At 58.9% G+C, this 14,255-nt stretch overlaps 3 protein-coding genes across 3 annotated transcripts in view; 1 reads left to right on the forward strand and 2 right to left on the reverse strand.

Annotated features, from left to right (window-relative positions):
- Window positions 1–58: 58 nt before the first annotated feature.
- Window positions 59–6,162, forward strand: SDRG_02975 (hypothetical protein; the record flags this gene model as incomplete). Its single annotated transcript, XM_008608588.1, has 6 exons — window positions 59–184; window positions 236–502; window positions 550–703; window positions 749–917; window positions 961–1,058; window positions 1,100–6,162. 6 exons carry the CDS (start codon window positions 59–61, stop codon window positions 6,160–6,162), a joined length of 5,877 nt encoding a protein of 1,958 aa, XP_008606810.1.
- Window positions 6,163–6,164: 2 nt separating this feature from the next.
- SDRG_02976 (hypothetical protein) lies at window positions 6,165–8,215 on the reverse strand. Its single transcript, XM_008608589.1, has 7 exons — window positions 7,603–8,215; window positions 7,517–7,559; window positions 7,410–7,469; window positions 7,169–7,362; window positions 6,764–7,119; window positions 6,526–6,710; window positions 6,165–6,471 (listed from the first exon to the last, which is right to left on the reverse strand). Exons 1-7 carry the CDS (start codon window positions 8,209–8,211, stop codon window positions 6,221–6,223), a joined length of 1,698 nt encoding a protein of 565 aa, XP_008606811.1. The 5' UTR covers window positions 8,212–8,215; the 3' UTR covers window positions 6,165–6,220.
- Window positions 8,216–12,112: 3,897 nt separating this feature from the next.
- The window catches only part of SDRG_02977 (hypothetical protein), a gene marked incomplete at its 5' end in the record, with an annotated part of 3,535 nt that continues 1,392 nt past the window's right edge, over window positions 12,113–14,255 (reverse strand). The window contains 11 exons of the mRNA XM_008608590.1: window positions 12,113–12,383; window positions 12,432–12,481; window positions 12,533–12,920; window positions 12,973–13,162; window positions 13,204–13,342; window positions 13,388–13,565; window positions 13,608–13,660; window positions 13,706–13,798; window positions 13,845–13,903; window positions 13,959–14,049; window positions 14,095–14,243. Coding sequence (XP_008606812.1) covers window positions 12,179–12,383; window positions 12,432–12,481; window positions 12,533–12,920; window positions 12,973–13,162; window positions 13,204–13,342; window positions 13,388–13,565; window positions 13,608–13,660; window positions 13,706–13,798; window positions 13,845–13,903; window positions 13,959–14,049; window positions 14,095–14,243 — 1,595 coding nt within the window. The 3' untranslated portion in view covers window positions 12,113–12,178. The remainder of the gene's footprint in view (window positions 12,384–12,431; window positions 12,482–12,532; window positions 12,921–12,972; window positions 13,163–13,203; window positions 13,343–13,387; window positions 13,566–13,607; window positions 13,661–13,705; window positions 13,799–13,844; window positions 13,904–13,958; window positions 14,050–14,094; window positions 14,244–14,255) is intronic.

Raw genomic sequence — 14,255 nt, forward strand, 5'->3', positions numbered from 1 at the left:
CACGGCGGCGGAGCGCCACCCGCGCCCGCCGCCACACCGGGAGAGCGCACGCCAGAGCATGGACGAGGCGACGACGCACGGCGATGAGCCGCTAGCGACGCTGCTGCACTGCGACGTCGAGGTGCAAGCGCTTCTGAGCACGTTGGCCGAGCCCGTGACAAACAACGACAAGCTTCTTGTCGTCGTAGGCTCGGAAATGCATTTTTTGCTATCTCTGAGTCAATACGCTGTGTAGAAGAACACGCTTGCGCAGCTCTTGCACCAACTGCGCATGGCGCCGCATGTGACGACCGACATTTGCGCGCAACACGGTGGCGAAGGCCGCCTCTTGCAGTGCATTCAAGACAACGTGCAGCACTCGATCCTGGTGTGCTTTTGCTTCGTCATCATCCGTCGCCTCTGCTCCGTCTCGGACGTGGCGCTCGACACGTTCTTGTCACAAGACGTCCTGGGTGTCGTCGCCAACGTCATGGTTCTATGCCCCCAAGACGCCGTGCTTCAGGTACCATTGGCATCGCGCTGCGACACACGCCGAAGCACATTGCATAGGCCTCGGCGTGCGGTGTCTTGGCGACGTTTGCGCGCGGCGCCGGCCTCGACCGCATGCTGCAGCTGCAGTTGGCCCAGCTGATTCTAACCGTCTTGCTCTTGCACCAGCCGCTCAACCACTATTCGCGTCAAGTCCACTACTATGCATGCGAAGGTACGTCCAGGTGCCTCTACGATCTGGGCGCCAATGGTGGTGTAGTCCTACTGCGGCTTGCCGATACCAGCGACAAGCGCGTGCTCGCGCTCATGAGCGCCGTCGATGCTACGAACGGCTCGACCGCCATGCATTTGCTCGTCATCTTGCTTCGCCAAGGCCACCAGCACGAAGATCAAAAGGTGGCCTGCGCCGCCTGCACCCTAGTTCTCTGGTCCTCTGCCAAGATCTAACTGTGTCGCTGATTCTGTTTCTAGTTTGGCGGCCAAGGACCGAAAATGTGCCGAGGTACTGCGCGCGACCGAAGCGCTCACAGATATTTCGACAGTCATGGCCAAGTACCCCAACGACAATGGTAGCAATGCCGCGTGCTTTCCATTGTATGACGTGGCGTAGGGATATCGCACTATTCGACCGTCGCGACGCGCGAGATTGCCCTGGCAACCATCAAGACCAACGGCCCGACCAAGGTCCATGAGAAAGCTGCAGCGATCCTCTCGACGTCCTCGACGACCGCGGCGCCGTCGAGCCACACTGCTGTCATGGCACCATCGAGCTCCAAGAAGCAGCTGCTCAAGCCGCCGACGCCAACCAAGAAGAGCCAGGCGTTTTCGCGCAACAGCATTGCGCCCGCGCCTAAACTCAGTGCCAACGTGAACGCGAGCTTGAGCAAGATGCAAGTCATGGCACGCATGACGTCGCCCCTTGGAAATGCAGCGTCGACCGTGGTGGCGTCCAACCCGGTGCGGACGCCGCTCAAACCGTCGAGCCCCGACCGGCTCGTCAAGCACCACCGGTTCATTCCGTTTGAAGACAAGCTCGAGTGGCGACTGCTGCAAGCGACGCCCAAGAAGACAGTGCCGATGCCATCGCCCAGCGCGCGCACGGTTGAGCGCGAGAACATCCTCATGCAGACGTACGGTGTCTCGACGTTGCGCGAGATGCATTTTCCGCCGTCCAAAGCAGCGTACGCCAAAGAAAAGTCGTCGCCAAAAACAAAGCCAGCGACGCCGCAGTCGCCACGCACGAGCTCCCCACCAAAGACATTTGGCTCGCCAGCGGTATCGGTCCGCAGCAGCCCGCGACCGCCCAAAGTGCAGCCCACACGAGTTGCCCAAGAGCCGTCGACAGTGGTTGCTAAGCCCGCGTCGGGGCGCCCACCCAAGGAGCTGCCTCGGGCGGCACGACAGCCCATCGTCAAGTACAAGGTTCAGATCGACGCCAAGCCGACGACGACCGAGACGACGCGGGCACCAAAGTCGACGACAAAGAAGAAGCTCAAGACGCTGACCGTGCGGCAGCAGTCGCTTCAAAAGATCAACCACCAAGAGATTTTGGACCAGCGGGCAATGAACCAGCTCGCGGCTCAGCTCTTTCATGAGCCAGCGTCGCCGGTACTGACGCCGACAAGTGCCGAGACAAAGCCGCCCGAGACAGGCCGTCGCAGCTTCTCGGACAAGCTCCACGAGATGATTCGAACGGCAGAGGAAGCGCTCTGTCGACCGCCCAGCGCGACCAACGTGCTCGCGGTGCGTGCTGCGACACCGCCGAGTCTTCAGTTTTCCGCGGCCGAGATCCCGCCCAAGCCCACGACCCCCAAGCCACCGGTCGTGCCCAAACCGGCGACGCCAGAGCCCGACACATTTTCGGTCGCAGGGCTCGGACGGCGAGGATCAAACTCGAGCTCGAGCTCCAACATGCTCGAAATGCGCCGAAACTCAATGGAGCGCCGCGCGTCGATTCAGAGCGACCGCCGGAAATCACTGGACCGTGGTCTCTCCAACGCGGAGCTACACCCAGCGTCTCACCCCGACCTCCACCCGACATCCAACAACGCCGAATCGCAACCGACGTCCAGTGATAGCGGACAAGACCTACAGGGCTACGTTGCGTCGTTGGACCTGAAACCGGTCTTGCACCCAATGGATGCCTTTGGCACATCCCGGTCGGCCCCGGCAATGGCGCAGGAGCCAACGATCCCGACCGACCGGACGGCGGTGAGCGAGCACCCGATGCATTTGGATATGGAGACGCCGCGCTTCGACGCTGAATTGGAGCTTCTGCACAACGACGACATGCCAGAGTCTGCGCGCGAGAGCGAGGATGGCGCCAAAGACGAAGGCGCCACATTGGAAGACAACGTTGCCGTTGCGGGGGCGTCGGCAAGCGGCGGCACCGAGACCGTGCTAGATACGTCGGCACCGGACGACGACGGCGACTATAACGACGACGAGTTTGAAGAAGCCGTCAATGAAAGCGGCGATGCGTCCGAGCCACCGGTCGACGCCGATGCATGCGCTCCCGAAGTCGATCACGATACACCGCGGTCGGGCACATCCGTGGACGAGCTTGATTCACAGCCCCTCGCAGACGTCGACGAGCCCCCCACCGATGTGATCGAGCCCCCCGCAGACGTCGACGAGCCCCTCGCAGATGTCGACGAGCCCCTCGCAGATGTCGACAAGGCTCTGGAAGTGGATGAGACGGTACCTGGCGGGTCGAAACAAAATGAAGTACCTGCAGCCGCGTCAGTGCATCAAGAAAGTGAAGCAGAGTATACTTGCGATGACAGTGCTGTCAACTCGGCTTCAGTGCTGGAATCCACCGAGACGCCGACAACTGAGCGAGACACCGCCGAGAGCACCGACGAGCAGGCCGGTGGGAGCCTCACGCAGCCCGACATAGCAGCCACCGATCCCAAAGTGGAACCCTCGCGTGCTGGCTTTGATGCGCCAGTCGTGGAGCCAGAAAGCGTTTCGTCGGAAGCCAATGTCGACGACAGCTCGTCAGAGAAAGCAACTGGTGTGCATGCAACGCCACGCAGCGACCTGCAAGGTGTGCCCGCAGAACCGAGCGACGCAGCCTCGGGTGACGACAAATACGCGCCGTGCACCGACGATCCAGTGCCGGCGCCGACGGCTTCCATTGAAGCAAATCCAGCGCTATTGGAGGCAACGACGGAAGTCGTCGCGGAGGGTACCGACGTAGCACCGAACGACGCCTCCGATCTTGCGCCAAGAGAAATGACCGCCGAGTCGGTGACAGAGAGTATCGATGTACCAGCGCCCGAGGCTGGCGTCAGTGACAGCCAACGCATCGATGTCGATGCACAAGCAGCAGACGACGACACCAAAGTTGCGTCCGACGTCGTTGCTCGTGCGCCTGTCGCCACTGTCTTGGCCGTCGACACACCATCCAACTTACCCCCCGAGATTGAATACGAAGAGGAAGTGTGGGCCGACGACATCGAAGATGGCGACGTCACAGCTACAACGAGCGACGCCGTGTCCATACCAAGTTTCGACGATACGCCGGCGCCAAAGAGCTCGGCGGGAAGCGATCCCTCGACGGACGCTGCTGTGTGTGGCCAAGATGGCATTGCTCATGAGGACAATGCAGCAACCCATGCGCACGATATGGCGCCATCAGTGCTGGCGAGCGTCGGCACAGTGTCTCCAAACGATCGTAATCCGGATAGCGCTCTGAGTGAAGCCGCGCCAGTCCCGAGGGATGCAAGCCTACTTACAAGCGACGACGCACCAGTCGCTGTCGAAACCATTATTACAAATCCGCCAAGTCCTCGCGCTGAGAGCGCTGAGATCTCAACGCCTCGTTTCGAGCCCGTCGACGTGGCCCCGGCAGGCGTCATACCAAACGACGCTGACGGAGCGCCATTGGTCGCCCCCGACTCTCCATTGAACGCCGAAGCACCGACACACGTGGTGGTATCCGCTGCCAACACGGAGCCAACGACCGATGTTTGGGAGGGCGATGAGTACGTACCAAACGACGCGGCGGTGGACGAAGTATTGGCAGGCCTCGTCGACGACTACGACAAGGCATCGTCGACCGCATCACTGGCGGACAACCCGCGTTTCGACAGCGAATTCGAGGTTGACGACAGCGCCGCACCGACGACCTCCGAGCCTGAAGCACCGACAGTGGTGGCTGTCGTGGACCCTCCGCTCACCGCCCGGGAACCAGCGTCCGAGAGTGCAGCATCGCCGGAACCCGTCGTTTTGGAGTCGGTGGAGAAGGCTACACCACCGCTGGTCGATGACCCCGCGCTCGTGTCCGAACCGTCCACACCACTCGTTACCAACCGCATGGACGAGGCCGAGACAACGTCGCTACAAGCTGGAGGCGAGCATACGCTCTCTACCACGTCGCTGGACGAGACCGAGCGCTTTGAGAGTGACTTTGAGCCCGTGGACGATGTCGTGGTACCCAGCAACGTCGTGACGGAGACAGGGTCGCTGCAAAACCCGGAAGAGCTGGAACTGCTCGCAGTTTCGACGGACGTCGCGGCACCGAAGTTAGAGGCGGCCCAAGAGGTTACCAAATCCAGCAACGCCAGCGACGAAGCACCGGCACTGCAGCTGCAACCGACGTCGTCGACAGCGTCGCTTGAGGACTCGACGCGATTTGAGAGTGACTTTGAAGCGGACGACGCACCACCCGATGCAAATGTCGCGCCAGTCCAAGAGGTGGCGACGCTGTTGGAGAAGGAGAGCCCTATGAATGTACCGTCCAGCACACCAGAGCCACCAGAGACTGCAGAGAGCGAGCTACTGCCGAGTGCGACGACGACCACCTCGGCCGCGGCAGAGATGCCTAGCTCCGACGCAATCACCGCCGATCCCGTCGAGGATACCGTACCCCGCCCTACCCCGTCGGTGACACCCGATCATTGCGAATACGAAGAAGAGTATTTTGCCGAGTATGACGACGCACCGGTGACACCCGATGTCGCACGTGCCAGCACCGATGCCGAGGTTGATGCAGCGGCCGACCCGATGGCACCTGTGGAGATGCCGCCTTTGACCCTTCCCACACCTCGTGATGAGGAGGCAAGTCAAGACGAAACGGCGCGCTCACCACAACACCATCCAGGCGTGGCGTCCGAGCCAGCTCTTGCGGATCTACCGACGCCTCGACCGACAACAGACGCTGGGGCCATCAACTTTGAACCCATCAACGCTACAGCCTCGATCAAAGCCACCATTATTCCCAGTTCAACCAGCGCAACCGACGATGCAGTCCACAACGATGTCTCTGCGCCTCCTCCATGTGTCTCTGCAGACCCGGTGCTCAAAGCCGTTGCGAGTCCAAGAGCCGTCGCTCCGCCCGACGCAGAAGATGCTGTGCCGGAGCTCTCCGCATCCGCACGTGTCGACGATTCCACCCCAAGCTCCGTCACATCAGACACCTTACCAAGTGCGCGACCTGTCGACGTGCCGGCTCTTGCGTTGCTAAGCCCGTCGCTCGATTCGGCGGCTACCAAAGTGTCTTTACCATCACAAACCAACGTGCCAACTACCACGCCACGGCCTCCGCCGGAATCGTCAAGGATACCCGCACCGCCCACCACCAACGACGACGTCCAAGCCGACGACGACGACGATGACAATGCGTACGCCGACGACGACGACTATGGCGACGACGACTTTGAAGACTAGTGTACAGTACCACGATCCATGTTGTGTAGTAGACACGCGTGCAAACATTGTCGACTGTTTATCGGCAGCAGCGGCAGAGGCGAATCTTGCCGTTGCGCCCCGGCAGTCCCGGCGCCGGTGGCAAATTCGGGGGCGCGTTGCCGTCGCGCTCGTGGCGCTTGATGCCGTGGACGTAGACGCTGTGGAGGACATCGGGCGCGAGCAACTTGGTCGCATCGGTCGCGACGTTGTGGTTGAGCACGACAAAGTCGGCGTAAAAACCGGCATCGAGGTGGCCCAAGCGCGTCTCCGCATTGGCCGCAAAGGCACCTACGCATCCCGACGACCTGTCATGCCACGTTAGCAACCAACGTCGTCACACACCGTTGAGCGTATAGAGCTGCAGTGCTGACGCAAACGTGAGTTGTTGCGCCGGCGAGTCCAAAAAGTTGCTCGTCCCCGGCGCAGCGCGGTGCATGGCGTCGTACAATCCTTGGAAGGGGTTGCTCGTCTCGATCGGCGCGTCGCTGCCGCCGGCACAGAGAATGCCGTGGTCCATCATGCGCTTCCTACACCAATTTTGTCTAGTTTTCAGCATTGCAGTGGAGAAAGGAGGAGAGACCAGCAGTACGAGTACGGGACGCAGGCCGGTGGCAGCCGCTTCTCGGCGAACGAGGCGTCCGTGATGACAAACGACGGCTGGATGTCGGCAATGACGCCGAGGCGCGCCATCTGGTCGAGCAGATCGGGCCCGAGAATCTGGCAGTGCGTCAGAATCGGACGATCGGCGGGCTCCAAGCCGGCACTCTCCATGGCGTGCAGCACTTGCGCCGCCGCGCGGTCGCCGATCGCGTGGACCTCAAGGCGGTAGCCGGCCGCATGCGCCACTTGAATCTTGTGGAGCATCGACGCGTCCGACTCCATGAGTACGCCACGGTTGGACGTGTTGCGGTACGGTTCACGCAGCGCCGCCGTTTCCTAGTCAACGTCGCTGAGGCATGGTTGACGATACATGAAGCAAGTGTACGGCGCCGAGGGAGCCGTCCGAGAAGATTTTGACGCGGTCGCAGCTCAAGAGGCCGTCCTGTGTCTTGGGTGCGGGGATCGTTGTCTGGCCAATCTCGTTCTGGTCGGGCGTCACATATACGCGCAGTGGGACGCGGCCGGAAGCCTGGAGCTCTTGGTACAAGTACCACGCGTTGTGGTCGTTGGTGTGGACACCTGTCATATGGGATGGCATAAAGGAATAGGATATGTTGGAAGATTACCAGTGAGACCGAATTCGAGGCACGTCTGGAGACCGCGCAAAAGGTACTTTTTACGTAGCTCTAAACACCGACGGAGGTTGTGCTATTGCAATCCCACAGCAATGTACCGTCCGACTGCTCTTGAATGAACTTGTGAACGAGCGACACGGCCTAGGGAACATGAGTCGTCGAGTATCGATCCTGGAGATGCTACAGCTTCGCGCAAGACGCCTGTGGGCTTGCCAGTGGCATCCATGTCGACGACGCCGCCTGGGATCGAGGTCCACGCCGCATCGATCGCATCCCACTGAAGACCCGCAACCTCGAGCGCCTTGGAGTTGACAACGGCAATGTGCCAGCAGGCGCGCCAGAGGTACATGGGGCGACCTGGCACGATCGCGTCCAAGTCGAAGCGGGAGGGATACCGCGCGTCGGCCGACAGCTTGTCTTGCTCCCAGCCAAACCCGACGATCCACTCAATGTCGGGGTGCTTGGCCGCGTGCGCTTGGACGCGATCACGCAGCTCGTCAAATGACGCCGTTCCGCGCAGGTCGACGTAATGAGCGACCTCGCCGATAAGGTAGACATGAATGTGCGAGTCGTGAAGGCCCGGAAGCACGAGCTTGCCGTCCAAGTCGACGGTGGTGGTCGCCTTTGTGCGGATGAAGCCCGGCACGTCGCCCGACCCGACAGCCACGATCTCGCCTTTCGCTTCGTCAATGAGCATCCAGTTGGCATAACCCCGCGACTCGCGAGGCGCCGCGAACGTCGGCGCGCTGGCCCACTGCCAGATCAGTCCCTTCTCGAAAAGCTTCGTCGTCATTCCAATGACACGGCAAATATCCAAATGATCCACGTGCCGAATCCGCCGGGTTAGGCTCGGCATATTAATTTAGGCATTCGGCAGATGCCGAAACAAACGACGACGCCGCCAGAGCACACGTAGCTGCACGTAGCGTGGTCGGAGCCTCTGATCCCGGAGCGATACGTTGTTGAGTAGAAAAGTGGGTCATTTCTCGTGCATGGGTAGTACAGCTACAAGGCAGTGCTCCGTTGAGTGCTCAAGGACATGGCGTTTGTCGATAGTGCGCAGAATGCCGAAAATAAAGCGGTTCAACATGGCAACTTGATGTTATGGCGCCCTTGTTTCAGGTACCATATGCCTAAACAAAGGCGAAATCCGATTTCCAAAGATACCATTTTCCAGTTTGGATTTCACCTCGGAGCGCGCGCATGAATTGGATCGCGAGCAGCAAGAACCGCGCGCTGCATGGGAAGCTCGCCCAGCGGAAGAGGAAGCAGTACAAGGGCGCGCAAGGAGCTCCTCCCCCGCGCGAGGTCCATGGGACGATGGTTCGCGAGCCTCGGACGACGACGATGGAAGCAGGGCCGGCGGCGATGCTAGCGCGGCCGACGGGAAGCTACCGCTTCGGCGCGATGGGAGCAAGACAGGAGAAGCATCAAGCACGCATCCCGAAGGACGACGTCCCGGACAAGAAGCCGTCCCCGATGCGCCCGACGTCGAGCTCCCCAGCGCGCATGATGCTTACCCCGGACCAAGCAATCCGTTGCTTCAAGTATGTCTCCCATCTTGCCTTCCCTTGGTCACGAAGATGACATGCTCTGCTGGTGCATGTAGCGAGGGCGAGGAAGTCGACGAAAAGGGTACGCATGCTACCTGGATGTCATGTACTCATCACCCACAAGGCAAGGCCATGACACCGGAACGCAAGCGGGTCGCGCCGTCAACGAACTCCCCGAAAAACCAAACGAGCCAACGTACAATGCCAATGCTTTCGTGTCGGAAGAAAGAAATGGATTTTCTAGGTTCAACAACGTCCTTCGTGCATGGGGCGTCCAGCGAGACAGGGAGGGGGCATCTCTCGGGCGCAAAGCCAGCGCCAAGTCGACTCTCGTTCTTCGATCACGTCTTTCCCGAACGTCGTGCACTCGTCGGAGATCAACCTTTCGTGTACCCATGCGACGAAGACGACTCGTTGGCATCGTCGGCGTCCTCAGCTTCTCTGCAATTGGTGTCGCCACGTTCGCAGCCTATGCTCATGGGCCACAGCGTGAGCACAACACCCATGTCTGGCAGCCCGTACAGCTTCCAAGGCCGTCGTCCTCGGGACACGACAAGCAGAGCGACGACAGATGACAATCCAGAAGAGAAGGCGCTCTATACCTCGATCGCCTCGTCCAGTACGTCAACCGTACGTTCCCCACATTCCATGTCAATTTGTCCTTAGACGCGTCGTCAACAAGCAATACAAGTCGACAAACTTCCAGTTCCATGAAATCAATGTCCGGCCGAGTCTTTACAAGTATGTGTGCTAGCGGGGCAACAAAAGCGGCAATATGGCCGAGCGCTCCGCGATCAACCGCCAAGCGCCAAGCGGTCAAAGACGAGCACCGAAGGTAGGACTTTTGTGGAGTCTGGTGCCCAAATCGTGATAGACTCCTCGCCCTCGCCATCACCACAACTCAACCTAAGCATTCGACGTATGCTTCACTCTTGGTATTGAGAAGCGACATGTGTTGGCTAGAGGATACTGTGGAAGGTGAACTTGGTCAACTGACACTTTGGCACTTGGTATCAAGCGCTATGCAGCTGCTGCGAAGCGCCCATCTTTCCTGACGCACCGCGTCAGCAACAATCGTAACACTCGATTGCACGGATATATTGTTCCTATCGTGATGGGCTAACGTAGGCCTGCAAATCTTCCGAGACGAAGCGCCAGACTACACCGTGCGAAATGGTTTTGGTCAATCCGAGCCAAGTACGTTCTTCAAAGATGCATGGGGTAAAAAAGAGAAAAACGTGTGTCTAGATGGACGGGATTGGCTTAATGAGGCCTCGCCACGGTTTTCAAATCATACGACCATACGTCCGTCGCCCACCCAAGATACCGAGATGCAGTGGCAACCGTCCCCAACGCGCTTGTTATCTCCAAGCTCTTCCGACATTTCAACGCCGCCAATGATCGGACGGGACTATGTGCGCCCTTCATGGGCAGATGCATCGACATACCCAACCCAAGCTTCAATTGAGCCTCGCGCCATGGCCACCTACAACGACGCACGTAAGGGAACGACACGTCAAGCACGCCGGGTGATTACTGTCGACTTGGTTCATAGCTCCGTCTATGGCATCTTCGTCAGCTGACCGACATGGATTCAGCTTGCAATGGTCTCAACGAAGCACGGAAGCTTCTGGGTTATCAAGAATGCTCGACGGCACGAGCCAAAACGATCCATCACCGGGCTGGCATCATCGCGGAGTGCACCGACTGATATTGCGTGCTGAGAGCCCAAGCCCCGATGACCATCTAGGCTCTGGATGGAAGGGTAAGCTACATATTTATCGCGGGTACAAACTTCGCTAGGTCCGTACGTTGTGCCGCTGCAACCTAGCGCGAAGCATCCAGAGAAGTGGCATACGTCGCTGTTCAGGCAGTGTACCACGTCGAATGGTGCAACCGACAGTGCGAAGCCACGACATGCAGTCATCAACGGTACTCATGCACAATCAGCACCGGGTCTAACGAGCGACTAGACGCTTCGTTTGCCAAACCTCATTGGATCAGGGCAAACAAGCCCGCAGTCGGTGAAGGTCAAGGTAACTAGAGACCCTCCGAGCGTACCATCACGAAACTCAAAGGCGGTCATCTTTGTGTCATCACTCGAAAAGTCGGGCCCCATGATGAGATGTCCACGGTTGGGAAGCACCCCGCTCCAGGTTGTTTAAACAACATATTCCTTTGGCATGCTCATCACGCTCTAATGATTAGCTCCCGAGTCAGACCTCGTTGGCCGTTGGCAGTGGGCGAGGCATTTGGGCAAGCCTCGCAGTGAAACGTTTGTCGAGACATTCGCCCCAGCGACGACCATCGCTTCGAGTCGACACGCGCATGCGGTTTCAGGGGAGTCGGATACTCTTCTTTTCGAGCCAAACTTTCAAGGTCAAACCCACGCACCGCCACATAAGTCTTCTTGCAGCCGACCATCCTCATCAAGTTTCGATGCTCAACGTCCCTCGACCCCGGAAACTTGCACCCCGGCGTCCATCGTGCTGCACAACGAGCCTGAAATGACGGTCGGCACGATTCAGTTCACACAAGTCGCAGCAACCATCGCTGACGAAGCCCAGTCGACTGCGTCGTCCTGTTCAACTCCGTTGACGTCCCATGGATGCAACAGGGTCGTCAACCTCGATGAAGGTCAACCATCGCCTCATGGCGATGCACCAATTGAAGAAGCGCCGAGCCAACGTCGCCCCGAGCTAATGAGGCTCGAAGGCTTCTTAAGCAGCTGCACAGACGAGAGCGATTCCAGTCAACCAGAGGACACAGATGTGTATGCACCAACGCAACGGCTGGTGTATGCTTCGTCGCCTGAGATATCAGACTTGGACCAGCGTCAAGGTGATCAACCTTGTTCATCTCCGAACGAATTGGTTTAGAACGGAGCGCTTTATCTAGTGCCCACCAAATCCCAGACTCAAGGCTGTGTATCTTCTCCCGAGGCCAAGTTGTCGGTCGTCGCTGAAGGATCATGTCGCCCATGGGCCATGCAAGAGCGGACACGACGGATCTTGGCAAGCTTCTCTCGTGGTACACATACGAATATGACAGCCATGTTCATCGGTCAACGTAGAAAACGTGGCCGTCGCCCATGTCGATCCCACCTTTGAAGACGACGCGGCGTCGTTAGCGATCGTTCTGTGGACACTAGTGCAGTGCTACGCGCAATGTTGATGCGATTATATTCTTTCTATCTGCAAAACAGCGTTACTGGCTGCCAATGTCGCCGAAGATTTCTTGCATCTTGGCGTGCGCGGTGCTGTACTTTGGTCCAACCCAGTACAGTTGGGCACAGAGGAGGCACGCCCAAAAGTCGGTCACGGTCTCAAGCACGCGCGCCGGAACATCGTCGCCGACCCGGACTTCTTCCAGCGGTACGATGCGAAAGCCCTTTCCATTGCACTTGGCGCATCTATGGACCGTATGTGAATGGTAGATGCTCAAGGCAACGGGCACTCACCTCGACATGAACGTCTCTTCGTTGAACTCGATGCTAAAGTGCTTTTTGATCTACGTATCGAGGTGCGTCGTGCAAGGCCGGGTGTAATGACGCGAGCGTACCTCTTGAAACTGCGCCTCAATGTTGTCGCTGAGGACGACGTAGCACGCGAGCGCTTGGCGCTGCTTGGCGAGCTTCCGGTCCCGCGTCAGCACAATTCGGTGCTCGACGGTCGCTTGAATGAGCATGTTCGACTTCTCGTCGCACTTGTCCCAGTGCACGACGTCGACGCCTGTCATGCGAAGCCACTTGGCAACACGCCCAAGCATCGTATCAGCGAGAAATTTGAGCTCTTGCGGCGCCGCTTGCAAGCTCGTAATGTCATTCTGCACCGCCAAAGGCAGAACGCGCGGAGCATGGCAGAGCTCCAGAAGCGCCTCGAACGACGCCTCCAAGAGAACATCCGAGGTTCCGCCGCCAAGCACAATGCGCTCTGCACCATCGAGGGCCCTATACCACGATTCAAGAGTGTTCTTGCGACTGAAAGAGTCCATAGACATACGTGTCGAGCAAGACGGGCGCGGCCACGTTGTGGGCAAACGGTGGCACCGTCCCCGGCGCGTACCCAAAGATGCTGGTGCACTCGGTGGGCCGGGCAAAGCGCACCTTCTTTCTAGCGACACCCAAGACCATACTCAGGAGACTCAAGTCGACCTTGGCGTCCTGGGGCAGCACGACGACGCACGGTACCCCTACGATTCATGAGCAAACGTAGGACATCCATCATAGGTACCGTTGGCGAGAATGCAGAGGCTGTTGGCGAGACGCACGCTAGCCCCCTCGCCGTTGGCGTCCAAGTCGCTCCGAGGAAACAGCCGAATGCGCTTGCCTTCGTGCAGCTTGACAAAGTCTGCAATGCGTGGCTGCGTCATCTACAGCAACAGTGTTCGGTTTGCGAATCCAGATGACCGTAGTACCACGGAGGCCGACTTTGCGTGTTGTCGCGCATGCCGCAAGCGCACGATATCGGTCACCGGTCGGCTTGGTGGCACGTCGCATATGATCGACTCGATGCAGCCAGCATAAAGCTCATCAGACGATTCGCACATGCGCTGGGCCATGGCGACGAGCACCCAGGCGTCGAGGGCTGCGTACCTAGTCCATCGCTTATACCATTTCGCTCGTCATGACACGTACTCGGCTTGCTTTGGCGTCAACGGTCGCTTCTCCCAGTCAGAAAGTTGTTGTTTCTACAGCATTAGTAGTAGAGCAGCAACGCCGCCGTCGAATAATACCTTGTTCAGAGGTCGCCCCAAAACGAGCGCGGCACCGTCCGACAAGCTCCGACCCGTGTACGACGGTTGCCACGAGCGCAGCAGCGCTCCCATCTACGCCAACTTCAGACGCCATCGCAAGGTGCACGCTGCCACATACGTCCACGAGGCCGTGGACAACGTCAAAAGTTGTCTTGTCTGGAAACGTGTGCTTGAGCACTAGTGATACGACATGCGGTTATACGACTGCCAATCGCGAAACTCCAATACCCACCTCGGAGATCGTGCTTGAAGCCAAACCCAATATTGAGCACAGAGGGATGCCGCAAAATTGCTTCGACGACGTCCAAGCCCGTTCGAGTGGTCTGTTCGACGCGTCAACACACAGGCCCGTGGATCAGTATAGCAACCTCGAGAGCTACAAGGTCGATGAGGAATACACGGTCCGCGAGCGCGAGTTGGAGGAGGCTGGCGAGGCACGTTTCATCTTTGGACACGAGCGGCCGCCACTCGACGTCCACACCGAGCCAGACGGGGTGTTTGCCTTCCTCGACGCGTGCTACAGTCGATT

The sequence above is a fragment of the Saprolegnia diclina genome (assembly GCF_000281045.1).
Source record: "Saprolegnia diclina VS20 unplaced genomic scaffold supercont1.7, whole genome shotgun sequence".
NCBI classification, from domain to species: domain Eukaryota; phylum Oomycota; class Saprolegniomycetes; order Saprolegniales; family Saprolegniaceae; genus Saprolegnia; species Saprolegnia diclina.